The 27,888-nt window shown below is 44.5% G+C and overlaps 2 protein-coding genes across 2 annotated transcripts in view; one reads left to right on the plus strand and one right to left on the minus strand.

Moving 5' to 3' along the window:
- Positions 1 to 246: 246 nt before the first annotated feature.
- On the minus strand, positions 247 to 27,562 carry SLC25A33 (solute carrier family 25 member 33). The gene is made up of 7 exons (XM_024749778.1): positions 27,262 to 27,562; positions 16,765 to 16,944; positions 9,390 to 9,467; positions 7,139 to 7,239; positions 5,105 to 5,171; positions 1,923 to 2,203; positions 247 to 733 (listed from the first exon to the last, which is right to left on the minus strand). Exons 1-7 carry the CDS (start codon positions 27,315 to 27,317, stop codon positions 531 to 533), a joined length of 966 nt encoding a protein of 321 aa, XP_024605546.1. The 5' UTR covers positions 27,318 to 27,562; the 3' UTR covers positions 247 to 530.
- LOC112402838 (developmental pluripotency-associated protein 2-like) overlaps positions 27,379 to 27,888 on the plus strand; it is a 48,569-nt gene continuing 48,059 nt past the window's right edge. The window contains 1 exon segment of the mRNA XM_024750014.1: positions 27,379 to 27,715. Within this exon segment, the coding sequence (XP_024605782.1) occupies positions 27,379 to 27,715 (337 nt within the window).

A 27,888-nucleotide genomic window follows, 5' to 3' on the forward strand; every position in this document is an offset into this window, starting at 1 on the left:
AAATGATCAATCTGTGGAAGGTTTTTGGAGACTAGCTGGGAAGTCTGTCCTGGTCTGCCCTGTGCCATCAAGATGTGACGCCTCCTACCGGTCCCACAGTGCAGGATCTTACAGTCAGATTAGAAAACAACTGTACCTTGACTTGATGGTTTTTCTCTGCGTTTCTAGGCTTGTGCTTCACTGAAGTCCTTAGCTACAGTTTACCCTATGGGCGGACATAAAAGAGGACACAAAACAAATTTATACTTAAATACCATGATTTAATTTACTGGCTGCTTTATCCTGAATTCTCTTAAGTTAAAACAAAACAAAACAAAAACAACCAAAAGTTATAATTAACTGTTAACGTTAATGAAAATAAACCTTCCAGAAAGCATGAATCCAAAAGGAAATGTCCAACAGGTGACACAAGCCAGATAGTCTACGGCCTTTCCTGTTTCCGTCTCAAACATTCTACACATCAATGGAAAAAAAAAAAATTCTCTAGAGTTTCTCAGTTTTATTCTTCTAGACCACAATTTTATGGTCTGTTACTGAGCATGGTCTTCTAACAGGTATACAATTAACTCATAGGTAGACAACACAATGGCAGTATTTGGTATCTGCCGGATGAGCTGGGCAAAGAGTCCTCTATAAAAGGCCAGGTAGCCTTCTTCCCGGAAGACCAGCCGAGCAGTCTGGACAAAAGACTTGTACTTGGTGCCCTCCTCCCGGAGCCGTGTCCTTATGACTTCTGCAGAGAGAAACACACATTTCAGGCTACAGATGAACTGTACTTCCAAGCAATATGTGCAGAGAACGCGAAGCACACAGCTTTATAAACGTTAATGTACAGCTATGGCTCTTTGCCATCTCCGCTCTATTTGGCTGGGGTAGTCACAGAGAGACAATGAAAAGTTCTTTTCAGAACATTTTCTAACTCTGGGAATCGGTCAATTAGGGAATTGGTCAATTGTCCCAAGACTGATGTATACATACAAAAGTACCAAATAACTTCTAGGGGTTTAAAAAATAAGCTTAGTTTGAATGGGACTCAATTTTAAGATAGTTTACGGTTTTCTACTCTCAATGAAGTAAACACTGTCATTTCCCTGGAGGTGTATTTGTATTACGTATGGTGACATCTCCAACAAAACTGTCTTTCCATGTACTCCCCAACTTTCTCCTCCTACCAGGATCCTTCTCCACTCCGTCCAGCCTCCTCCTTTTTCATACCCTTGCCCACCTGGCCCTGCCTCACCCTGGCACCCACAGCATGACACCTGTGACTGCCTGTCAAGCGGACTTCAGGGCACGTGACCCGGGAAGCATCCAACCCCCTCTCTGCAAGCCCGTGGGGCTGCTCGGTGCCCCAGCACATGACGGGGGCTCAATGACCTGTGAGAAGTTGACCATGTGCATTTGTCACAGCTGACGGTGCAGCGGGTGTTTGAAAACAAAACCTGTTTTTCATGGCACAATAAAATAAGCTGTTTTTTTCTTCCTTTTAAAAGTAGTTCAGTAGAACATTAGGTCTATTATTAATTCCTTAAAAAGTAAACATACCCCAAGTAGTTTTCCTCAGCACTCCACTCAAAATGGAAGCTGAAATTTTTTTTAAAGCTTGGCTCCTACATCATTTTTTTAAATTGAGGAATTTTAAATAAAATCCAGACTTTTGGCTTCTTTGGAAACATCAGAAGTTCCACAACCCAGGGCCCATATTCCACACAGCCGAGTTTTGGCCACAATCTGCTGCGCCAAGTAAAGCGGAGCTCCCACTGCCCGCGTGAGCTGCATACGTGAGCTGAAGCCAGCCGAGCTGGGCTCAGCTACCCTGTCACCTGCAGGTGCTTGCACGTCCACCTGAGCTACGGAGATCTGGATACACTGACACAAACTGATGGCTATTTTCCTGCTCCGGAAGGAAAAGCAAAACCTACCATGGGGGTAAGCGACACAGGAAGCACACCCCTTGGAAAGAGCAGCAGCTGCCATAAGTCCAAAAAAATTTGTGGAGTTTTTCTCAGTCCCATTTGTAGAAGAGGCTAAGGGAGCTTCTTTCAGATACTTCTTTAAATTTTCATAAATAGCAAAACAGATGATGGTTTCTGAAATTCCAGCGTACGAGGCAGTTAGTCCCCTGTAGAAACCACGAATGCCTTCCGTCTGGTACACATAGCGAGCACACTGGAGCGTGTTCATCTGCTTGGAGCCTCTCACTCTGCACAAAGGGGACCAACGAGAGGCCGTTACGACAACACGCTCAGGAGCCCGCCTGCTGTACCGAGTCACAAAGATTAGCTAAAGAGGAATTGCATGGTGGGTGCCACAGTCTTCCCTGGTCTGTGGTTGGCTGAGCCCGGCCTGCTGTGAGGCCAGGCCCATCAGCCGGGACACCCGACAGGCCCACAGGATGGGACGTGCACCTGTACTGGGTCACAGACTCGTGCTCAGGGTCTTCGATCTACTTTTGGGAAGAGCTATATGGAAGGTGTTCATCACAGAGGAAAATACGACTGCAACAGGATCAAAACAATCCCAATGTCTACACATGGGGACAGATACGTAAACCGTGGTACATATACTAGATTAAAACAGTTGTGAGGCAGTCAGATGTGGGGAAGTGCTGGACAAAATTACATGTAAAGTATAATTGCGATTACTGTACACATATGCTTTAAGAAAATACTGAAGGAAAAACTCCCCAACACTCCGACAGGGTGGTGAGTGTGAGTATTCTTTCTTATCGTTCTAGTCTCCAAAGGGTGTATTTTGATTCCATCATTTCTACATTTGTAAAATTATAAACAGAATAGACTCTACAATAACTAAAAAGCCTTTGGCTTGGATGCTCCTACCCCACGACAGGAAGTTTTCATAAACCGCCGGGATACAAACAGAATCCCAGGACTGGACAGTGCTCACACTGGGCGCACGTGGGAGGCCCCCCTGTGGGGCAGCAGACCAGTGTCCTGGGCCCCCCAGCCACACCCCCTACCTGGCGTGACCTTTGCGACACAAACGCCAAGCACCTCGCTCCCCTGCTTAACACCCCCTTGCAGGGCTCCTCGACCTTGGCACTATAGGTATTTGGGGCCAGGTAATTCTCCGCTGGGGGCGGGCCTATGCGTTGTAGAATATCTAGCAGCAGCCCTGGCCTCCACCCACTAGATGCCACCTAAGCGGATAAAGACATCTCCAGACACTGCCAAATATCCTCTAACGGAGGACAGACAGGCCCCCTGAACCACTGCTGCCTCAAAATAAAGCCGAGTCCAAACGCCCATTCCTCCCCAGGGCTTTTAAGGATGTGGCCCTCTCTTTTGGCTTCTCCCGTCTTATCTCCCTGCACCTCCCTCCTTCTCCAGCACATCTGCACGCAGGACACACCCCTTCTTTCTGCCGCTCGGAATGAACAATGCTTTCTTGCCTTCAGATTTTCTGCACAGCAGATTCCCTGCCTGAGGCACCTTCACACCTGCCGCTGCCCACCGGCTATCCTGTAGATGGGAGGGTGGATGCCACAAGAGCCCCTCCCTGGCTGCACATCCAGCCCAGGCTGCATTAAGGACCCTCCAGGGTCCTGGAGCACCTCAGGCCTCTTATCCCACCAGCCTAGAATTCTCTTTATTTGCTGTAAAGCTGTGAGCTTCTGGAAGGCAAGGCCCATGTCTTATTCCCTGCTGTTTCTGCTGTGACTAGTTGCACAGGAAGCACGCAACACATACTCACAGTTGAGGGCTATGTTAACAGAGCCCACACAGACACGGCTTTCCAATGGCCTAAGCACGGGTCACTTCCAGCCAGATGTAAAAGAATGCGTATAAAGGATGGCTCTCAGCTGACTCATGCATTTATCTGCTGCTAAACAGAAGTGACATTAGGACACTGTGTGCACACCTGGAACTGGGAGCGACTGCCAAAGGTTTCCAGGAGAGGACACTGGTCTGCAGCTTGCAGGACAAGGTGTTCTTGAGGGACAAGAAGGGGAAACGGGATTCCTGGTGAGGGGACGGCAGATTCAGGGAGATGGAAGCATGAGAGCACATGACATTTTTAGAAAATCGCAAAGGACCTTGAATGTTAAGCCAAGGAGTGAGGATTTGACCCTGAGAGTCACTGACATTCATCGAAGGATTCTGAGCAAGCAATCTATTCAAAATGATTAGACCTGATGCATTTTAGAAGGTTCTTTCAGACAGAATGGATTAGGGGAAACACAGAATCAAAGACCAATTCAGAGGCTATGGGGGTCATTGAAGAGAAAAAACAAGCTAAGGCCCCAGCTCCACTTCCAGGGGGCGCACTTGCTCGCTCTCTCCCCTGCTTTCTTTACTGGGTAGCTTAAGGTTAGACTGGACTAGCTGGAAGTTTCCAGCGCCCCACACAACATTTCTAGGCAACCTAGTAACAGAAGGGTTCTTAGAATCCTATCACAAAGCATCATTTACCATCTTCACTAACTTGAAATTACGGTAGTTATGGGGATGCTCTTTGATCTTGTTATTTAATGTGTTAAAGAATTATATTACTATATTGCAATTAAAAAAAACCCACTGATAATTGTATTTCAATAATTGGTTTTCACTGCTTTTAAAAATATTGTTCTAAAAAGCACCTGCAGCCTTCACCAGAGACTGCCAAGAGAACCCACAGCATGAAAAATCCCAAGAATTCCTGGCTAGTTTCAGCACAGGAATCTCGGATATCTGAGGGCCTTGGAGATTAGAATGCCCCTTCTGAGACCAGGGGCATTTGCTGTTCTGCCCTTCCTGGCATCTTCCCACTTGAAAGAGAGGCCACCTGGAGGAGAGCCCGCAGCACTCCAACTTGGGGGCGGTGGGGTCATCCAGGAGCAGAGACCCACCGACTACCCTGTAGATCAGGGGCCACAACTGAGCGAACTTCGACACCCCCTTGTGTGTTATTTCTGTTGGCCTTTGTCTCCCCACAAGGCTTGGCAGTATCAACCTCAAGACAAAAGGAGTTTCTACATATGCTTATATTCAGACAAAACAAGGATGGGGATGGCTAAGGACAATCTCACTCCACAGCTGGAACTGGTGGAAGAAAAAAAGCCCTAAGAATTCTTATATTAAGGAAGGAACAATTAACAACTTACTTCCGTTCTAGCTGCATCCGGGTTTTAACCATCCATATAGGATTCATTAAGGAATTTGTGACAAAAGCTGGAAGAAAAAAAGAATAGTAAATGTTATCAGTGAACAGAGTCAATGCTTATTAAAGCTGTCTATTCCATGTGATAAACTTTGAAATCAGGCTTTCAATGGCTTAATAATAAAAACGGATGGTAGGAAGCAGTTATATTTCCATACTACAGATGGAAGCTATAGTCCCCTAAAATGTAACATCTACTGGTATGTAGGACCTAACATTTATCTCTCAATTTTCTAGAGCCCTGTCTAGTCCATTCAGCCGCTAGGTGGTGCTGTTGATATTCCTGTTAATGTGGTTCCATTGGTAAACATATATGAAACTATTTTAAAACTCAATTGAAAGGTTCAGGTTCAGAAATAATTTGTTTTAAAAAGTTGCTGATCTTATCCAAAAGGGTACCTGATATACAACTTAAAATAGAAGAAACTAAATCTCCATTTACCTGAATCCGAACTTCAACATTTTAATACCTGACCATTTTAGGAAATCAAAGTTTTAAGACTGATCTGCCTATAGTAACCATTTTTAAAGTAAGTCTTCTCCATCTTAATATTGTTAATCATTCCAGACCAACCAAAAAAGCAGTATTGACCTGACACGCAGTGAGTCTTCTGGAATACCTCATCCCCTCCACAGCCTAAGTAGATTGATTAGATAATAGGACCCTAGATAGTGGTTTAAAAATCTCCTGCCACAGATGAACAACAAGGACCTACTGTACAGCACAGGGAACTATATTCAATACCTTATAATAAACCATAATGGAAAGTAAACTGAAAAAGAATATATGTGTGTGTATATACATAAGAAACGGAATCACTCTGCTGTACACCTGAAACTAACAAAACTTTGTAAATCAACTATACTAGAATTACAAAAAAACCCAAAAAACTGAATGTTACCAGGAAGGAGGAAAAAAAAACAAAACAAAAAACAATTAACAGCAACATTAGCTCCTTAAAACAGCAAATTAAAGACTTCATTTAAAAAAAAAAATCTCCCTCCAGGTCTGTTTTATTTACCAAGGTTCCTCTATGTTAATTTTGCAAAAGTTACAAAACTGGGGCACAGCCTTTCGCGTATGGCTAACTCCCTATCGGCCTTGGCAGTGAAGCCTGGCCTCCTCTGAACCCCACGCACTCCTTTCAGAGCTCCGTATTCTGTAAAACACCTTTCTTGTTGTGAAGCAGCTCTGCTAATGTCATTTCCCATTTGGGGTCCAGAAATTATTATCCGTAACTATTCAGATGGATTACCAGTACTTTTATTTGGAGTAACAGGGACAAGACTGATACGTACAACTTGGAGGGTAGAAAGTTTTCATAAAATGCCAATTTAATTCTCTAAAACACCCTTCTATTTAAATAGACATAAAATTTACATCGAAAAAGACATAGCCTTCTCTCAGCAATCTACATGTCCATGTTTTTGCCAAGTATTTCCTGGGGAAAAAATCCTTTTGTGAATTTTCCATGGTAGGTGGAATGATTCCCTCAAAAAAGAACAGAAGCTACCTAATCTATCACTGATCCTACTGCAAGAATCCCGCTACAAGCCCGGAGCCCTCATCATAGAATCCAGCTGTTAAGGACAGAAGTGCCAACCGTACTCAGGGTAGGCTAGACACCGTCGGGAGCCACAGAAAAAGCAGCTCGAACTTTAGAAAATAATGTAATAAAAAGGCATGAAAACACATTCATATTCCTTTAAAAGATACATCACACTAACCAGGAGCATGCATGAGAACATGTCAATTTTGAGGGAGAATAAAAAGCTGTAGGGTAAAAGAAAACGGAAGCAAGTTACAAACCGCTCTCAAACACTCATGTTTTATCACTTCTAACATAAAGCTTTAGGAAAATGATTTTAGATGCAAAAGAAGCAGAGACCTAATTTCTAGTTCCTGGAGGAAGCTGTTTGGTACCACACATGCTTTAGCGAAGTGGACAACTCATCCCCGCTCACTGCGGTGACATACCTGCAGAGCCAGCTGAGAAAATGTGCACGGTATTGCTGTTAGGCACGAAAATGCCATTGAACTGCTCTTTGGCTTTGGAGTAGCACGCAAAGTACACAGCCCTGTTAGAACAAAGGGAGAATGCTATCAACACATTGGTTCGGCGCTGTGTAATATGTATGTCCTTCCACAGCCCCTGAAAAATTTAGCAACATGGGAAAGAAGTTAACATGTAACCGAAGGCTTGACCTTATCTGTGCTAAAAACCAAAACCTGTTGCAGGCATCTTCAGGAAGCTCCTGATTGGCCCTCCAGAAAGTACTCAATGATGACGGGAGTGCCCAAAACAACTGAGGAAAATGAGGTTTTGGTAATATACATACAAAGTCCGTTTACAGTCTTCATCCTGGATGAATGCCAATCCTTTTAAGCACCAACATATACCACAACTGTTAAAACTTATAACACATTTCTAAAACATACCACACTTGTCCTGCCTTACACCGAAATGAGTATGTCAGATGTACTGTGAACTTTTTTCCTGATGACTCAGGATCACATAGGAACATGTACGGTGGCACACGTGTTTTCATCAAATGCACCCTCCACTGACGTGCTCCCAGCCCCAGAAAGGGACCGCTGGGGGTGGCGGGCGCCCCACCTTGGCTCTCCGGTCTTCTCTTCTCTGCCTCTGTCTGCTTCCCCGCTTCTGTCTCCTCTCCTGTTGGGGCTGGAGAGCAGAGCCTGGCTGTGATTTTCCCTGCTTCTTCACCAGCAATGTCAGGGAAAATGCTTTTTTTCAGTTGGCCCATGGATCAATTACAGAATGTATTTTTCAACTTAGGATCCTGACTACATATCATGAACGTGTTATAAAACAGTCTTTCATTTTTTCTAGGTCCCAACTGTTCTAAATGGGTGTGGTGGCCAGGACTCTATATCAGATTGACAGATGTTACCAAATTAGCACTGTCCACAAGTAGATCTGACTCCATTTAAAAAATTTACTACATATATGCAGTATGTTTGCCTTCTCTTAACAATGCATACCTCATATAACCTCACAGACTAGTATTTTCTATATTTTCAATAGATTATACACATAAGCTACAGAATTCCAAAGGAACAAAAGGATTTAATAAGAATCTGCATTTTTTTATTGGCGTATAATTGCTTTACAATGTTGTGTTAGTTTCTGCTGTACAATGAAGTAAATCAGCTATATGTATACCTATATCCCCTCCCTCTTGGACCTCTGCATTTTTACAACATCCTCAGGAGATCTGCGTATAAACTGGAGCACTGACATGCAAGTATTCTAGAAGCTTTTAGTCTTAACTTTGTATAAAACAAAATTCTCATTTTTGTTATAAAGATGAATTTTGCTTAAAGTCTATTCAAGTACTATGTGGATTCACATAAGTGACCCTTGTCACTGCGCTCCCCCTCCCAGGAGGCAATTTCTAGAAGCAGTTTCTTACCTACTTTTCAGAGATCTGCTGCTATGCGCGCACACACACACACACGCAGAGACATTCACTTTCATATCCACACACACCTATCCTCTGTATCAGCACTGTCGAAAAGAACTTTCTGCAGAGATGGAAATGTTCTATACCTATGTTCTCCAATGCAGGAGCCACTAGCTACATATGAACGCTAAGTAACTTGAAATGTGGCTGGTGAGACCAAGGAACTGAATTTTTAATTTTAATTGATTTAAGTAGCCCCACATGACCAGGGGCTACTGCATTGGGACAATGCAGCTTGATATATTCAAATAAGCTTTAAAGAGAATTAAACCTTGTAACACAAATAAGAATTTTTTAAATAAAGTAAGCTTGGAAGCCTTTAAAATTGCTTTAGATCAGTGCTTCCAAGTGCATATGAATCACCTGTGGGTTTTGGCAGAATGCAAATTCTGATGTAGGTCTGGGGTGTGGTCTGAGATCGTGTAGTTTTAACAAGCTCCCAGGTGATGCCAATGCTGCTGACCACACGCCATACTTAGAGTAGCAAACACTCAGAGGAGACACCACGTGATGGGAGCAGAATAGTTCTCAACTTAAGTATAAAATAACGAAGAATCTCTTTCTCACGCACACACTGAAAAACATGCCAACAGTCATCACTACTTCCATATGTCAGACGCACTTTGGCAAATCCCCCACAGAAAAAGAAACTAGACATCTAGCCGTATTGCCCCTCCAGTAAGAAAGGACTCAGTGTATTAGATACTGTATGCAGTGAGCTAGCTGAAAGGTTTGCTTACCTTGATGGTGCAACTCCAACCAAATTTGGACCCAAGCCTCTAAAAAGTGACTTTGGTCCTTCCTTCTCCAAGATCGACCTGAATAACGAGAAAAGAGGTATCTTTAAAAACCTTAGGCAAGGCCTGTGCAAAATGATAAGGGCTCAGCCTTCACATTAGCTCCCTGAGTAAAGAACAGAATGTTTACAAAACCCCAGGGTCTTATCTGATTATATTACAATACAAAATCAGAAGACTGATGAATACTGCTTTCATTACTACAGTGAAAAAACATGTTTCAAAATATCCCTTGTTCAGGCAAGGAGCAAGGTGTTCAGGGTTTGCACTACCCACCGACATCCTAGGAAGGCAGAGAGCAGCAAAGGGTCTGATACAGGAAATGATGTCCTTGTTATGACAAGATTCATTGAGAAACAGGTTGAGAAATTTCTTCGGATGGTATTTCTTTTGGATTTATTCCTTATTTCTAACCTATCTTCTAGATCTTTGCCTATTACAGGAGAGCCCTAAACAGGGAAATGAGGAACAGAAGAATCCAGTAACTTTCATGGGACGATGACTGCTCTTTAAAGCTAACGCTTAGTATCTCAGGTTCAAAGAGAATACTGTGCCTGCTTTTTCTTTAAAAACTTTTTTACTGTGGTACATAAATTTTTTACCATTTTCCATTTTTAAGTGTATAGTTCAGTGGCAATAAGTACATTCACACTGCTGTACAACCATCACCAGCATCCATCTCCAGAACTTTTTCATCTTCTCAAACAGATTCCAGAGATAGCCTCATCCACCAGAGGGCAGACAGCAGAAGCAAGAACTACAATCCTGCAGCCTGTGGAACAAAAACCACATTCAGAGAAAGACAGACAAGATGAAAAGGCAGAGGCTATGCTATGTACCAGATGAAGGAACAAGATAAAACCCCAGAAAAACAACTAAACGAAGTGGAGATAGGCAACCTTCCAGAAAAAGAATTCAGAATAATGATAGTGAAGATGACCCAGGACCTCGGAAAAAGAATGGAGGCAAAGATCGAGAAGATGCAAGAAATGTTTAACAAAGACCTAAAAGAATTAAAGAACAAACAGAGATGAACAAAGAGAGACAAGGAACCCTACATAATAATCAAGGGGTCAATCCGAGAAGAAGATATAACAATTATAAATATATATGCATCCAACACAGGAGCACCTCAATACATAAAGCAACTGTTAAAAGCTATAAAAGAGGAAATCAACAGTAGCACAATAATAGTGGGGGACTTTAACACCTCACTTACACCAGCGGACAGATCACCCAAACAGAAAATAAATAAGGAAACACAAGCTTTCAATGACACAACAGACCAGATAGATTTAATTGATATTTATAGGACATTCCATCCCAAAACAGCAGATAGGGTGTGATAAATTGGGAGATTGGGATTGAGATGTATACACTAATATGTATAAAATGGATAACTAATAAGAACCTGCTGTATTAAAAAAATAAATAAAATAAAATTCAAACATTCCATACCCAGTAAACACTAACTCTCCATCTCCCCACCCCAGCCCTGGCAACCACCCTTCTATTTTCTGTCTCTGTGAATCTGACTGCTCTAGGGATCTCATACGAGTAGAATCCTACAGTATTTGTCCTTTTCTGACTGGCTTCTTTCACTCAGCACAGTGCCATTAAGGTTCATCTATGTTATAGCATGTGTCAGAATTTCCTTCTTTTTAAGGCTAAATTATAAGTCCATTATATGGATGCCCCACATGTTGTTCACCCTTGGGCTGCTTCTGCCTTTTGGCTACTATGAATGTGAGTGTCCAAATATCTGTTCAGGTGCTGGGGCAACTAAGCCCATGCGCCACAACTACTGAGCTGGCGCGCCTCAACTAGAGAGCCTGCATGACACAAATTACAGAGCCCACATGCTATGGAACCTGCGCGCCACAACTAGACAAGAGAAAACCCGCAAGCCACAACTAGAGAGAAGCCCGCACACTACAACAAACATCCGGCGTGCCACAACTAAGACCCGACACAGCCAAAAAAAATAAAATAAAATAATAAAGAAATCTTAAAAAAAAAAAAAGTAGGTTAAGTGAAAGGAGCTGGACACAAAAGGCCATATGCTGTATGATTTCATTTAGATGAAATATCCATGAGACAAATCTATATAGACAGAAGGAAGATTAGCAGTTGGCTGTCTAGGGCTGGGGTCCTAGGGATGGGGAGTGACTGCAAACAGGTTAGCGGATTCTTATAGTGGGGATGAAAACGTTCTAGAATTGTTGTGATGGGTGCACAAAACTCTGAACATACTACAACAGGAGAACTGTGTGCTCTAAGTGGGCACATTGTATGGCATGTAGATTACATCTTAATAAAGCAGTTAAACAAACAAAAAAACCCCAGAAAGCCTCACTGAAAAAGTTCTTGAAAACAGAAGACATATTTGTAGGAATAGAGTTTTAAAACAAAATTTAGCCCTTGTGCTAAATCAATCGCTTAACAATAGATTAATGATAAAACTGGAATATAGACTGTAGATTAGTTAAAAAGCAGTACATCAATATTAAATTTCCTGAATTTGAAAACTGTACTGTGGTTTTAAGAGAATATCCTTTTTGTAGGAAATAAATGCTAAAGAATTAAGGGTAAAGGGACATAATGCAATGTAACCTATTTTCAAATGGTTCAGAAAAAAAAAACTGTATGTATATAGAGCAAAAACAAATAAGCAAATGTGGCAAAATGTTAAAGACAAGTGACCTGAGGTAGAGTATATAAGCAAGTTATTTGCACTGTTCCTGTAACTTTTCTGTAAGTTAGAAATAATTTTAAAAAAAAGTTCTTAAAAAAAAGCTATACGTCATAGGTTATAAAAATACTGAACTCATGTTTGTAGCCCACAAAGCCACGAAACAAGGGTTGGGGTAAAGATAATTCGTGGGTTTCTGTAAACCTAACACTCCAAATGAAGAACACGGAGTTTCAGTGCATTTTCACACTGGCCAAAACCAAGCCATTTGGTCCTTAATACAGGCATCAGAGTTTAGTGTTTTCAACTTTAAATACTTTACTGTTACTCTTTCTCAAAACAGGATTGGGCTTTTAAAAAGCCAGGCTCTCTCAACCAAAAATTCTCTCAAATAACACCCTGAAGTGACCTACACCTTATAGTATAGCATGTAAAAGATTTCAAACGGTCAATACATTCAACATTTTTTAAAGTTCAGACTCCATCTTTGGTCCCCACGAATGTTCACCATGCAGCCGCCCAGGGGTCACCTACACACAATTAAGGGAATCTCTGGCTCCAGGGAGCTGGGAGCCGCTCATCTATAATGCAGTAGGGAACGCATGTCCTCAAGTGACTCAGGCCTTTTAAGAACTGCAGAAAGGCTGTCTCCATAGTTACGCACATTAACAGTGGGAAAAAAGTCAAATCTGTTACGTAATTCAAACTGCTAACCTAGCTGGATGTTTACAAAACTTTTCTGGAACAATCAAGTTCCTACTATAAATGGTACTCCTCAGCTTGTTAGGACTCAGACTAATTTTCCCACAGTCATAGAAACTTTCATTTAGGAAAGAAATGCAGAAAGAAATTAGAGTCCTGTTTGGAGCGTTTCATTCTCTTCACTATTTTAGATCATACTATGCATACCACTGACCAATCCAGGACAAAGCTCTCATCTGAACCCATCAGTGTTTAGAAGAGAAACGACCTCACTAACATATTACTTTTCAAAGAGGTACTTCAAAAAACAAAAATAAAGTAACCTGAAGTAGTTTAAAGAACAGGAGTTCTGATTAGGAAAAAAAAAAAGAAGACTAAGTCCTAAGACATTTTAAGGCAGATGCCTGAATAAAAGGAGTATTAATTACCCCGTGGTAAATTTAATACTGAGAGCCTAATTGTTTTAACATCTTGCCTTTTTTCTTTTTAAGTAACTATATTCAAAATATAACGGTAATTGATGCTCCATTGGAGAATATTTTTTCTCTAATAGGTTAACCTAACGCGAGACACAAGCAAACACTGATTTGTACTTTGAAAAATCAACTTCCTGTACACAAATTCTGTTGTCTGCTAAGTCTTTAAATGCAGTACTTCTTGGGCTTCCCTGGTGGCGTAGTGGTTAAGAATCCGCCTGCCAATGCAGGGGACACGGATTTGAGCCCTGGTCCGGGAAGATCCCACATGCTGCAGAGCAATTAAGCTCGTGTGCCACAACTACTGAGCCTGCACTCTAGAGCCCGTGAGCTACAACTACTGAGCCCGCGTGCCACAACTACTGAAGCCCATGTGCCTAGAGCCCGTGCTCCGCAACAAGGGAAGCCCGCACACCACAACGAAGAGTAGCCCCCGCTCGCCGCAACGGGAGAAAGCCTGCATGCGGCAACCAAGACCCAACGCAGCCAAAAATAAAAATAAATTAAATAAATAAATAAAAAGAAGTAAAAAAAAAAAACATAAATGCAGTACTTCTTGGAAGAGTAAGACTGATAATAAGCAGCTTAGTTGTAAATGAATAATCATCTGATAAACCCAATGGCTTCTAACACTGTGAACAGACAACCTTGATGGGCTTTGTGGCATAGAGAAAAGGCCTGGATCTCTGTCCTCGTTTACTATTTCCTGGATAAAGAGCTGGCTCTGCACTAGCCTAGGGGTGATAAGTGGAAGAATCAGAAAGCAGTCCAATGATCCAGATGAGCCAGGAGGGTGGTGGTAAAGTGAAAAGTAGTCACCTTCCATTAAAGCATCCTAAAAGATATGCTTCTTATGCTGGTACACTGTCTGATGTAAGTACTGGGTAACAGACTGCTTTCAGAACTGATTACCAGGAAATAACATATGTGCTTTCTCCAGATGAGAATTATGTAGTATGAGAGCCCCCTTTTTGCCTTGGCTACCAAGAAACTCAGTTATAATTCTTATGTATGTATGTATTATGATAGCAGCTAATATTTATTATTTACACAGTGGGGGGAAGACTGTGTGTTAAGCTCTTTATATTCAGTATCTTACTGGTGTGCCATGTTCTATTTGTCCTGAATTCTTGCTGTGTGACAGGCGGCATTCTCAGTGCTTGGGGGTACCTCGGTGGTCAAAACAAACCGAAGTCCCTGCCTCTGAGGTACTTCCGTTCTGGTGGGGGCAGGGAAAGAAAAGAAACAATATAAATAAGTAAACTACACTGTGTGTTGGATAGAGGTGAGTGCTGTGGATAGAAATAAAGCAGGAAGGAGGCACAGGGCGTGATGGAAGGGCTCAGTTTTCAACAGCATGGTCACTGCAAGGCCTTCCCGCAAAGGTGACAACTGAGGGCCAGCCATGCAGATAATGTCCAATAGAAAGGCCCTGATGTGGAATGTTCCAGAGTTCCCAGTCTTTTAAAGGGACAGGAGGAGGCTGATGTAGCCAAAAGGGTTCGGGAGGGGAAATACGAGGAGGTGAAGTCAGGGAAGTAATGGGAGGGGTGGGTGACAGGGGTGCTGAGACCGGCAGGCCCCGGAAGTAGCTTTGGCTTTTACTGGGGGGTGGGGCACGGGCCTTGGAGGCATCTGGGCAGAAGTTTCTCCGCTGCTCCTGAGGATGGCGCAGGGGGCAAGGTCTCTCACCAGACCACTTAGGAAAATGGGTTGTCTTGCGTGCGGTGTGGGCACTGTTCATGTGTTTTAAAAGATGGAGAGGCTCTTCTTCCCCTTTGGTTTACATTTTAGTAAACAATTGTCCTAATTGGGGAAAAACATACATGGAGAGAGATTTATTGGAGATAGAGAGACAGAGGTACTGGGGGCGCAGAACACGCATCCTGAAATACTTGAACTAGAGAAGCAGTCCCATTTATCTTACGGGCTTGGCCCCGGCGACACCCTCAACTTCCGGGCAAGAGTTTCCCAGTTACAGTAAGTAGATGAATCCACCAGTCATGCGTTGTTGGCAAGCATGTAAGAGGAAGTTCACCTTGGATGTTAGCAGAGTTGGCAAATTACCTGTTTCACTAGCATTTTAAGTTCCTCAGAAGAAAGGCGTCATTTGAGACACTGCTAGTGACTACACTTATAAAAAGGCGAACTGAGATGGGGTGTCTTCAGAGCCATGTTTTTGGAGGAAACGGGCTTGTCTCTCTCCTTACTGAGAGCAAAGCGTGCCTCCCGTCTCTGTGCTTCCGCCTTCCCTGCGCCTGTCCCTAACTTTCTGCCTTTTGTGCCTCCCCAACCTTTCTCAGCGTTCAATTAAAAAAAAAAAAAAAAAGATTTTCCTCGAGTCTTGGGTAGCAGCCGTCTCTTTCCCGAGTTAGGTTTCTGATTCTTCCACTTGGGACCTTGCCCTCGGCAGCTGGCCCTGCTGCCCAGTCTTGCCCGAGCTTGGATGCACCCTCGTACGTGTGTTTGGCATGGGTGCCTGAATGACTCAGAAGTCGGCTTTACAAACAAAACGTACCTAAAAATAAATTAAGTGCTTTCCAATCCATTCTGCCTTATCTAAAATGTGACAGAATTCTGCCCAAAGTGCGAAGCGTTGTGGTTATTACGACAGAGCACTTCCATTGTACTGCGTCTTTTTCTAACACTTCCCAATTAAACACGCACACTCATACACAGCTGTGTCTCTCTTGCGCCCATGCTCTCTCAATGGTCAGTGCTAGAGTTCTGAATGTCAGCGTAGTCAAAGTCAACTATCGTTCACTGAACATCTCTTTTAAAGCACAAGACCCCAAGCTAAAACGCAGACATTGCCAAGCACGCTTCTGAATTACTGATTTTGCCTTACACATAGAGACTGATAAGCCAAATTTGACCTAAGAATATTTAGCTACTTTGTAAACAAATGAGATATTTTAATGCAGTAAAAATAATAAATTAGGCAGATAGCCTAGGTATGAAACAAAAATTTTAAAGACCATTTTACTAAATATATACTTCAACTTTTCTATAAAATTATTTCCAAATAAAAAGTAAAAAATTGTACCATTTTATTTCCATATTACTTCCTCTTAAAATATTCACAACCCTCCTCTTGTGTAATTTAAAAACTTTAATTTCACTGCCACCTCAGAGCTTCTCGCTAGCCCTCAGAAGATGCGGGGCAAGCGCAACACTCTGATGCAACAGTTTAAACACGGATGTCGGATGTCGGGTTTGCTTTGTTAGGTTTACTTTAACTGTCCTTGGACGTTGATCACGTGCACACAGGGAGCCCTCAGGCCAAGACAGCAAGGTCAAAGTTCAGAGGTATTGGTACAGAAACCTAATTCTTAAATTTGGACAAAGCCTGTACAAGCAGAACATTCCATCTGATGGGCCTCATAAACTGCATTGACAGTGGGGGCGGGGGACTGGGGGTAGGAGTTGGAACCGCCACTGAACTTACTTCAGAACCTGTAAGAGTCCAGGCGTCATTGACGTCGGTCTCACCATCCCAGCTCCGCTGATGGTCCCCAGATGAACCTGAGGATAATAGACTGTCCGAAGAGCTAATCTTGAAGACTGCAACCTCGTCTTAATGACTTCTAGTGGACAAGTGAAAATAGCACCAACCGTGCCTCCACACCTGTAAGAGAAGAAATCACAACAGCATCAGAAAAGCTATACTGTTCTGTACACAGATGAAATGGGAAACTGAACTTTTCTCTGTTAAAAAAAAAAAAAAGGTACCTATGTTCATCTCATAATTAGAGCACACCAAGAGTTTAAAAAAAAATTAGTTGAAATCCCAGCAGCTTAAAAAGATAACCACTGTTAGTTAACACGTTAGTACATCCTTTAGGGCTTTTCATTAGTGGTTTTTCAATCTCACATTTTTTTCTTCTTATCTAGATATCGTGACTGTCTTTCCACGTCAATAGACACCTACGCCACCATTTGTAATGGTTGCATACTATTCCTCTCTATCAGTGTAAAATATTTTAACCTATTTCCTACTGTTAGACGTTCATGTCATTTCCAATTTCACTCTCATGTTGCAATGAATATTCTAGAGAATGCATCTTTTCACAGTGAAACAAAATAGTTATTCAGGTAATGCTACTATCTTGAAAATCAGTATTTATTACAACCCAGATTTTCATTAAAATCTGATTAATCTGGACTCCGTTGAAAATCAAACTAAAGCTTACTTTTTAATCATTAAGTCCTTGTGTTTCCCTCAGTCAGAACTAATCAATTCATCCTCTGAGATGTCATGAGATGCACTGTCTCTGTGGGTCAGCGTTCCCCAAACTACCCTTTACAATTTGTTCATATTTAAATATTACCTGAACTTAAAATTTAAATATTTTCACCTATTTATCCTAGAATACCTACTTTCATCTTTTCTTAAATAATAATATCCACGAAACTGCACGTCTGATGGTCTGGTTCTAGGTAACAATGTCCTGTACCATCTAAAGCCACCCCCATACCACCAGCGACACAGGTTCTACTCTTTGGAAAGCACTGAAGATCAGGACCTGCGTTGTATTCATCTTCGTATCCCTGGCATTAAAATGCACAGGTTCGGGACTTCTCTAGTGGTTAAGATTCTGCACTCCCGATGCAGGGGGCCTGGGTTCGATCCCTGGCCAGGGAACTAGATCCCACATGCATGCCACAACTAAGAGTTTGCGTGCCACAACTAAGAAGCCCACGTGCTGCAACTAAAGAGCCCATCTGCCACAACTAACACCCAAGTGCAACCAAATAAATAAATAAATATTTTTTAAAAAGAGCCATGTGCTTGAAAAACAGTATAACATTTTAAACAATGGAAAACTTACAAACTCCTGAGTAAGATAAAGAAATATCTGAAGTCAATAACCTGACTTCATGTCGCTGAAAAAAAATAAAAATAAAAAAATAAACAGAGCTTTGGGTAAATTCTTTCATCAGAAAGTCAAAAAGTTCCAATATGACACGGGTCAACCACCTTTGGTTTGTCCCCAGGTCAGCAGTGCTCCTTACCTCGGCCAACTGCCATCCACACCAATGCCACCGATCAGAGGATGGCCTGCTGGACGGTGCCTGCTAACAAAGCGAACGCCCAGCGATAGCGAGCCGGGCACCTCCTGGGGATGGTGGGCCACACTCACTCCACAGCCACCATTCTACACATTACACACCGTGCCCAGGGCAGGGGTGGGGTGGTGAAAAGGTCCTGGCCTCCTTCAGGGCAAGCTGAGGCTCTCCAGGTGCCTCTCCCACAAGAGGGATGAGGCAGCCTCGCAGCATCGCGGGGAACAAATAAAAACTGGGAAAGCACTGCCAGCTGTAAACTCAGTAGCTAAGCCCTTCCTCATCTACCAGGAAAAAAAATCTTAGATGAAAAATACCCAAAGGACTTTTGTTTTTTTTCTTGGCTGCACAGCTTGGCATGCAGGTTGGCATGCGGGATCTTAGTTCCCTGACCAGGGATCAAACCCATGCCCCCTGCAGTGGGAGTGCGGAGTCTAAACCACTGGACTGCCAGGGAAGTCCCCCCAAAGGATATTTTAAATCATTAAGCTGTGTTGGATACAAATTCACGAAAATACTCTTAATTACAAGACAAGTTCTGACATTAAACTAAATTGTCCAAAGAAGATTCTTCCTGAAATTTAAGACATTTCACAGCAGAATTTTAAACGTTACTCTTTCAGTTCAACTGCTTTTTCTTTCTTCACGAACCACATGTACTGGACATTCATCAGTCTGAGGAGATAACATCATATGAATCAGAACACTGCCTTCTCTAGATTGGCTTTCCAAATTTTCTGGAGATATTTAGTCAAGTTGAGTCCAAAGCACTTCAGAGTACAACAAATTATATTCTTTGTAGGAAAAAACCATCCTGTCAATTCTCAATTCTTCAATGCAAAGACCTTCAATATTAGCCCGGCCCCTCACCCGGTCAACTAGCTAGGATGAAGCCCCATCCACCATGACTCTGCAGAAGGCATTAACGGAGCTTTTCAGGAATCGCCATTCAGAGACGGTGTAGACCTCCGCTCTGTTGGCCAGTCCTCCCTGGCACTGCTTTTCAGCTGTGCTCCACCGAATCCTGCCTCTCCTAACCCTTGCAGCTGTGCTCCCCCGAACCCTGCCTCTCCTAACCCTTGCAGCTGTGCTCCCCCGAACCCTGCCTCTCCTAACCCTTGCAGCTGTGCTCCCCCGAACCCTGCCTCTCCTAACCCTTGCAGCTGTGCTCCCCCGAACCCTGCCTCTCCTAACCCTTGCAGCTGTGCTCCCCCGAACCCTGCCTCTCCTAACCCTTGCAGCTGTGCTCCCCCGAACCCTGCCTCTCCTAACCCTTGCAGCTGTGCTCCCCCGAACCCTGCCTCTCCTAACCCTTGCAGCTGTGCTCCCCCGAACCCTGCCTCTCCTAACCCTTGCAGCTGTGCTCCCCCGAACCCTGCCTCTCCTAACCCTTGCAGCTGTGCTCCCCCGAACCCTGCCTCTCCTAACCCTTGCAGCTGTGCTCCCCCGAACCCTGCCTCTCCTAACCCTTGCAGCTGTGCTCCCCCGAACCCTGCCTCTCCTAACCCTTGCAGCTGTGCTCCCCCGAACCCTGCCTCTCCTAACCCTTGCAGCTGTGCTCCCCCGAACCCTGCCTCTCCTAACCCTTGCAGCTGTGCTCCCCCGAACCCTGCCTCTCCTAACCCTTGCAGCTGTGCTCCCCCGAACCCTGCCTCTCCTAACCCTTGCAGCTGTGCTCCCCCGAACCCTGCCTCTCCTAACCCTTGCAGCTGTGCTCCCCCGAACCCTGCCTCTCCTAACCCTTGCAGCTGTGCTCCCCCGAACCCTGCCTCTCCTAACCCTTGCAGCTGTGCTCCCCCGAACCCTGCCTCTCCTAACCCTTGCAGCTGTGCTCCCCCGAACCCTGCCTCTCCTAACCCTTGCAGCTGTGCTCCCCCGAACCCTGCCTCTCCTAACCCTTGCAGCTGTGCTCCCCCGAACCCTGCCTCTCCTAACCCTTGCAGCTGTGCTCCCCCGAACCCTGCCTCTCCTAACCCTTGCAGCTGTGCTCCCCCGAACCCTGCCTCTCCTAACCCTTGCAGCTGTGCTCCCCCGAACCCTGCCTCTCCTAACCCTTGCAGCTGTGCTCCCCCGAACCCTGCCTCTCCTAACCCTTGCAGCTGTGCTCCCCCGAACCCTGCCTCTCCTAACCCTTGCAGCTGTGCTCCCCCGAACCCTGCCTCTCCTAACCCTTGCAGCTGTGCTCCCCCGAACCCTGCCTCTCCTAACCCTTGCAGCTGTGCTCCCCCGAACCCTGCCTCTCCTAACCCTTGCAGCTGTGCTCCCCCGAACCCTGCCTCTCCTAACCCTTGCAGCTGTGCTCCCCCGAACCCTGCCTCTCCTAACCCTTGCAGCTGTGCTCCCCCGAACCCTGCCTCTCCTAACCCTTGCAGCTGTGCTCCACCGACCCCTGCCTCTCCTATAACCCTTGCAGCTGCTCAAATTCAGTCTCGTGAACACACTGAGGGGACTTGGTCTGCTCTTCCGTCTTTTTTTTCTTCCCTTCCTTTTAGGGCTCTCTGGGCACGAGGACTGGGAGAGAAGCAGTCTTATGTAAATGGTCCAGGTCTAGCTGTGGGTCCACCTGGCCATGTGTTACGTATATTGGTGGCCTCAGAGAACGTTATGAGTCAGTGTAAATGGTGTGCAGGCCTCCCTGGGGTGGCGCTCAATCTCCCCAAGAGCCCCGACGCTGAGAACCCCTGTATTCGGCCCACCAGCAGTCCAGCCCTCAACCTCCTTTTGGCCTAACTTGGCCTGGGAACCTTGCAGGCAGCACTAGGTGTCCTTCCTTCCTCTGGTCCCCATGCTCCTTGACACCAAGCCAATGGAGTCCACTAGTGTCCTTCCACACCCACCATGAAGCAACAAGACTGGCACTGGGTAGGAAGTCAGCCCTACGTCCTTCCCAAGCACACCACACTGCCCCTTCTCATGCTGCTGGCATGGGCCGGTAATGCAGCAGCCTCCCACCTCCAGGAAGCCTCTGGACACAGAGCAAGGTGCCCATCTCTCAGCCTCACAACCTCCCTCAATCTACAGACCAGTAGGGGCTGGTGACAGGGAAGGGGAGAGTGACGGGAAAAAGCCTCTCTCAACACTCCAAATGCCACAATGCTGACAACCATAAGCTTTCTGCTCTGCATATACAGCCTGGGGTGCAGCGGTCAATGGCAGTCAGGCAAATTCTGCCACCTCCTTCTAAGTCTTAGAGTAGGTTCAGCTGAGGGTCCTGGTAAGCCAATGCTCAGAAGGCAGGAAAAGTCACATTCGACATTGAGTTTCATGGTGACGCGGTCCTGGCATCACACAGTCAGGAAACTGACTAATTCTGATTGGATACCCATATCCTGGACCACTAAAATATGCTAAGTACTCTCCTGAATCACCATCCTGCCACGCTGCTGCTTGTTCAGCAGTTAAATTACACATGTCTCAAAGCAGCCACAAGAGGTAGTTGTTCTCTGAAACCTATTTGCCTAATTTTCTTAAAAAAAAAACCCATTACCTGTATTTTTCTGCACCTTTTTCATCTTTTACTACTTGTTCCTTCCCCTTCCCCTCATTCTCTACCTTCTCTCATTCTTCCTGCCCAGAACTGAAGTCTTGTGTTTATTACATAAAGATGCATTTAACTGTTTACCTTTACCCACATAGGGCTTGCTTGTTTCTTCCACCTGTGGATTAGGCTCCTCCCCTCCACTTTACAGCAGAGCAGAACTGGACTATCACTACTACAGTACGTACACTACATTAATCTACAATCTTTATGTGATCAGAGACAAAATTTTTAAATTATGTACACAAATTTTTACCTTTTAACTCTGAGTTTCAAGCAACAAGGAGGATTTTAAAACCTAGATGTTTTCAACAAGAAGCTGTTTTCTATACACTCACTCATTTTAGACACTAAAGCCAAGACCAAGATGCTCTTTATTATAATTGCTACCCAACTGAAGTAAACTGGTTTCCAGACTCACAGCTTATACATTAACTACAATATGGATTCTACTAACTAATAATAGGGCCAGACACCCTGTGATCCCAATCTTTGGAGCTTTTGGTCATTTCCTCCTTTCATCTGCTACCTCTACTGTCACTACTTGAAAAAAAAGAGTGCCTCTTTATACACAATTGTCTGGAATGTTTTATTTGAATACCTAGCATAGGGCTTAGAAGATTGTGATTATGCAAATTCTGTATTCACTCAGTAAAAGCAAAACACGTATTTTTTGATGCAGGTAACTATCCTTTAGATGCCATTTTCTATATTCTACCTCATTTAGAAAAAAAAAATCTGAAACAGCACCCGAATAAAAAAACTCTGTAGGCTTCCCTGGTGGCGCAGTGGTTAAGAATCCGCCTGCCAATGCAGGGGACATGGGTTCGAGCCCTGGTCCGGGAAGATCTCACATGCCATGGAGCAACTAAGCCCATGGGCCACAACTACTGAGCCTGCATGCCATAACCACCGAGCCCGCGCGCCTAGAGCCCGTGCTCCGCAACAAGAGAAGCCACCACAATGAGAAGCCCGCACACTGCAACGAAGCGTAGCCCCCACTCTCCGCAACTAGAGAAAGCCCTCGTGCAGTAACGAAGAGCCAACACAGTCAAAACTAACTAAATAAAATAAAAAAATTTATTTAAAAACACCTCTACAGTACCTGCTGAATCTGAAGAGAATCATTATCTTTCACAAACACACAAATCCAAAATAATATTACCTTATGCCAATTCAGTTTCAGCAAATCTTACTACAGAACCATGTTCATAATTCACAAATAAAGTACTGCTTTTCTTTATTTGGGACAATTTAACAGGCCACATCAATTAGTTACTCATTAAACAAGTATCAGTGAAGTATCTCTAACATATGGGGTGGGCAGTGTACTTAGGATGGACCAGTGAAGAAAACAGACACGGGTGCTACCCTCATGAAGCTTAAATTCTAGCAGGAATCTTTCATCCAAACACAATAAAATTTTTTTAAAATGTCACATATATGAAATACACTGGATGAAATCAAAGTTAATTTATAGCCTTAATACATTTATATAAGCCTTATATAAGATAAATGGGTACACTATATCAAAACTTCTTTCATCATTGCAAATAAATCTTGCATCTTCTCTACATCGTTCCTTAGCAGATATATTAACGTGTCTAACACTTCAAAGCTAACCATTAGCTGATACAGATTAAATCGGCAGGGACATGGACAGTATAGGAGTATACCAGGTGACAGCTGTCCGTAATGGGGGGAAATACTGAATTATGAACATTATCTTAGGTTACATATTTTAAAAACCTTAAAGACATACCGTATCCCCATTAAAATACATTTTAAAGGCTATGTAAGTACATTTAATGACAAAACCATGCCATAAAAATAAGACTTAATGCATATTATCGAGGCCATCAACCTCTAATCTAAGGGCAGCTTAGCACAGCTATTTCAGGTGCCGAGTACTCTCCTGAATCGCCACCCTGCCACGCTGGGTGCTTGTTCAGCAGGCGAAGGACGCCACTAACACTACACGCACAACCAGAATTCCCAAGTCATTTGATAGGGAAAGTTTAAGAAGAGATTTTTCTCAACAGACATAAGGCCTAGACACAGAAGGGCCACTTTCGGAGGATTTCAGTGTTTCTCTTAATGGTCTGGTTTAAACAGTAGAAAAGGAATGATAGGTTTACAAAAATATTTGTTTAGGTTTTTTGTTTTGACAATACTACCCAGATTTTGGGATAGGAGGAGAGAAAGGAGAAAACAGCAGAATCCCTAAAAATACTAAAAATCGACATCAAATGAATGAGGTTCCCTCACATAGAAGCAAACCACCCTAAGAGATGGCTTATGAAGATGCTGGTAGCTAGCAAAAGCCTTAAAAATGTGTTTTGACTAAAAAATTGTACTTCTAATGGTTTAACCTAAGGAAATAATCAGACAACTACACAGGTACACATAAGGATGTCCAGTTTATAAAGGCAAAAAATTAGCAATGAAAGATCAGAAAGAAATTATGTAATCAGAATAAATTAGGTAGCCCTGTCATAAATCACTATAAGAGCCTCCCTGAATTCCTGTCACTGGGCTTGGAAACTGTGTTTACCTTCTTCACTGCAACCACAGAACAGTAACGACTGATTAGGAGTACATTCAGAGAATTCACTACCATGCTGCCATCAAAACCCAACATATTTCTAAGGAGGAAGCAATGTATAAAGAATGGGAGCCTATTTTATTTTTTATTTTTTGTGGTACGCGGGCCTCTCACTGTTGTGGCCTCTCCCGTTGCGGAGCACAGGCTCCGGACGCGCAGGCTCAGCGGCCATGGCTCACGGGCCCAGCCGCTCCGCGGCATGTGGGATCTTCCCGGACCGGGACACGAACCCGTGTCCCCTGCATCGGCAGGCGGACTCTCAACCACTGCGCCACCAAGGAAGCCCGGGAGCCTATTTTAAAATTAACTATGAAATTACATTTGGCGCACATATACACACACAGACCTGATTCTTAAGTGCTTATTTCTAGGTGTTGGTTTGTGGGTGTTTCTCCTCCAGTTCTCTTCTTTCTTAAAGGGCACCACTATATTAAAAAGATAACTATTACAGGTTAACTTATGAGTATTTTTGCCTTGCAAAGAACACACAAAACTGCTTAAAATTTTTTTAAGAAATTTAAAAGACAGTGAGTTATTTTGGGTGTTTTTACTTTCCAGGATCTAAAATTAATTTTCAACTATTCATAAGCCTGTTATACCTGATAAAAATATTTACTCAGTATCATTAGTTAGCTATAGCATTAAACTTGTTTGATGTTAGTTTCCAACGGCTATTCAATAATCAGGAGAAATGTCACAGAGCCCCCCCTTAAAAAGCAGGGGCTCTGACTCCTTTTCAAAGAAAGTACTCAGTTCTTTGGAAAGAGGCCAGCTTAACAGTGGAAACTAGTTACTTGGAGCAAAGCAACACAGCCCTCTACCACACAGGGGGGGACCACTGCGCCACTGATTTTCACTGCATGACACACCCATTTGATACCTAGCTCCTTTAATGATCTTCCCTAAAAGAAATGGAAGTAGTATATTTTAGGCTAGTGGGAATGAGTCGAAATCCAATTAGTTACTCTGAAAGCATCCTTTTCGAAGATTTATTTTCTTTCTTGCATATCTGCAAGGAATCCCGAACTGCTAATGAAGGAAAGGAACCCTATTAAATACAATAGCCCCAGGCACCCCTCTAATAAACTCCAAGTTTTAATCAGTCCAGAGCTGTGCTGGCTCCTGCAGTTTTCCTCCATCACAAGGTAAGAGGCTGGGGCTCCGGGAGGAGAATCAGCACCCAGAGGGCACTGTGAAGGGCGTGTAGGGAGATTCATGTCGACAGGGGAATCAATTACCAAGCAAGCCTCACAGAGGCTGCTCCAGAGCAAGTAACTCTCCCAGTTCGGAATACAAGAATTTTTTAAAAGACCACCTCACTTAAAAACTGTAAATCAAAATCACTGAGTATAAAATCATTAAAAAGAAAATGATTAGCTATCCTTCTTAGCTTGAGAAATGACTTAAATAACATGGTCAACTTGTTTAAAATTCCCCACAATGACAAATTAATGTACTGTCTTAATTTAGGAATCCCTCCCCAAACCTTGTGTTACTCTCAAAGTAAATATCAAGGGGGAGATGAAGCAAAAGGAGGGGGATTGATAGGGAAGAGCTGAATGAGAAATCGTTCCTGTGTATGAAGAACCACCAATTTTCTGACCGGAGAAACAACGTAACTGGGTAATCCACTACGATAAAAAGTACAGAGCGCTCAGGAACACTTTCATCATGGTCATTTTTGCAAATAAATTCTCAACCATTACTTGTTTGTAATAAGGAACATATCTGGGTAGTAACTAAAACACTAAGCTGCAACTAAAATACACAAATCAAGATAATAATCCAGGATAAATTCTACTTTATGCAGAATGTCCTACACTTAAAAATGACTGTGCCAGGCCTGTGAGGTCCTCAAATAAGACTCCAAACATCTACAAGACTCCAAAAGGACCCAAAGGTTGTATTAAAAGAAAACAAATTACTAATACAAAACATTTTTACTTTTATTTTCTGAAAGAAACAAAAACACCAGCTCCCTTCCTAACCCCCTACCACCCCACCTCCCTAAAAATACGTTGCCTCCACTGAAAAAATTCAAGGTGCCATGACGATTAAGCTAATGATACTTTCAAAACAGAGCACGTCTTAGATTTAATGTTGTTTCTGACGTTGGACGCTTCAACCAGCAGGTGAGAAGCATTTCAGCACACCTTCCCGACTCCACTTAGTCCCGAGGTCCCCCATCAGCTCTCCCACAGGTTGTTGACCGCTGCATCACGGTTCACTAGCACTTTCCAGGCCCCTGCTGATGCCCAATACCGGCAGCCCTCTCGACCATCTGAACTCGCCCCTGCGCTACCCTGAGGGACTCCCGGGCCAAACTAAGCATCCCCAAGACCGCCCAGAGCCTTCGGAAAAAGGCCCAGGAGGAGAATCTAGGCAGAGGGTCGTTAAGTGCAGCGTGGCCAGGCAGGACCGCCCCCGACTGACACTCGTCAGACCAGCCACTAACTGTTTAAAAGGAGAAAAAGCTGGTGGTGCCGTGGGGAGGTGGAGGGGGTTGGGGATGGGGATGGGGGTGGGCGTGGGCGCGGCGCACGCGGCGTAAAATCACCCTCTGGGGATGCGGCCAGGAGGTGGGACAGGCCCTGCTCCCCCCGGGGCTCCCCACCACCCCCACGCAGGGACTTCCTCTTTCGGCAGGCGGAGCTTCAGCCTCGGGAGGGCCGGTAACCGGCCCCAGCGCACCGAGGGCGCGGGGCGGGGGCGCGGAGTCGGGCCGGGACACTCACCCGCCGGCGAAGAGGTGTAGCAACGTGTTCTCCTTCTGCTGACTGCCCGTCGCCATGGCCGCGCCGGCTCCGCGGCCCGCAGCCGCCGGGTGCCGCGGGCTCGAGGCGGCTTGACGGATGCACGAGGTGGCCTCTCCGCTCTCCCGGTTGTCCTCAGGCGGCCGCCGGCACCGCCTCCATGCGCGCGCGCCCCCACGACTGGCTCCCTCGGCCCGCGCCCTCTGCCGCGTGGCCACAGGCGCCTCACCTGCCTCTGCGGCGCGAGCCCGGCAGTCAGCGGGAGCCCAACGGCCAGCGGGAGCCCGGCGCGCCGCTGTCACGTGCGGGGGCCGGGCCGTGACGTCACTAGGCGGCGCGGGCCCGGGGCGGTGCGCGGCGGGGGTGTGGACCCGGATCCCGCACGCCCATAGTGAAGCGAGAACCAGCCAAGGCTGCCTGGTCCCTGATGAGGGAGGTACAGAAACGGGGTCTTCGTTGAGCGTTGTGAGACCCTGCGCCTGGCCTTTTTCCCTTTTTTTAGTCAAGTTTACTTTGTGATACGCTGTGTAAAAAAGTATATAAATTACATATGACATCTCACAGCTCTGTATTCATCGCCCAGTTTAGGGGAAAAACAAGATCCGAATA

This window comes from Neophocaena asiaeorientalis, unplaced genomic scaffold (assembly GCF_003031525.2).
Source record: "Neophocaena asiaeorientalis asiaeorientalis breed wild unplaced genomic scaffold, Neophocaena_asiaeorientalis_V1.1 scaffold275, whole genome shotgun sequence".
Taxonomy (NCBI): domain Eukaryota; kingdom Metazoa; phylum Chordata; class Mammalia; order Artiodactyla; family Phocoenidae; genus Neophocaena; species Neophocaena asiaeorientalis.

Bases quoted from the DNA above. Each gene is read 5' to 3' on its own strand.
- SLC25A33 (XM_024749778.1), bottom strand. From the start codon at position 27,317: ATGGCGACGGGCAGTCAGCAGAAGGAGAACACGTTGCTACACCTCTTC. The intron at 2,204-5,104 runs GTAAGTTGTTAA...CCCTTTGTGCAG, and splicing joins CGGATGCAGCTAGAACGGAA to AGTGAGAGGCTCCAAGCAGA. The intron at 734-1,922 runs GTAGGTTTTGCT...TTCTCTCTGCAG, and splicing joins CTGTGTCGCTTACCCCCATG to AAGTCATAAGGACACGGCTC.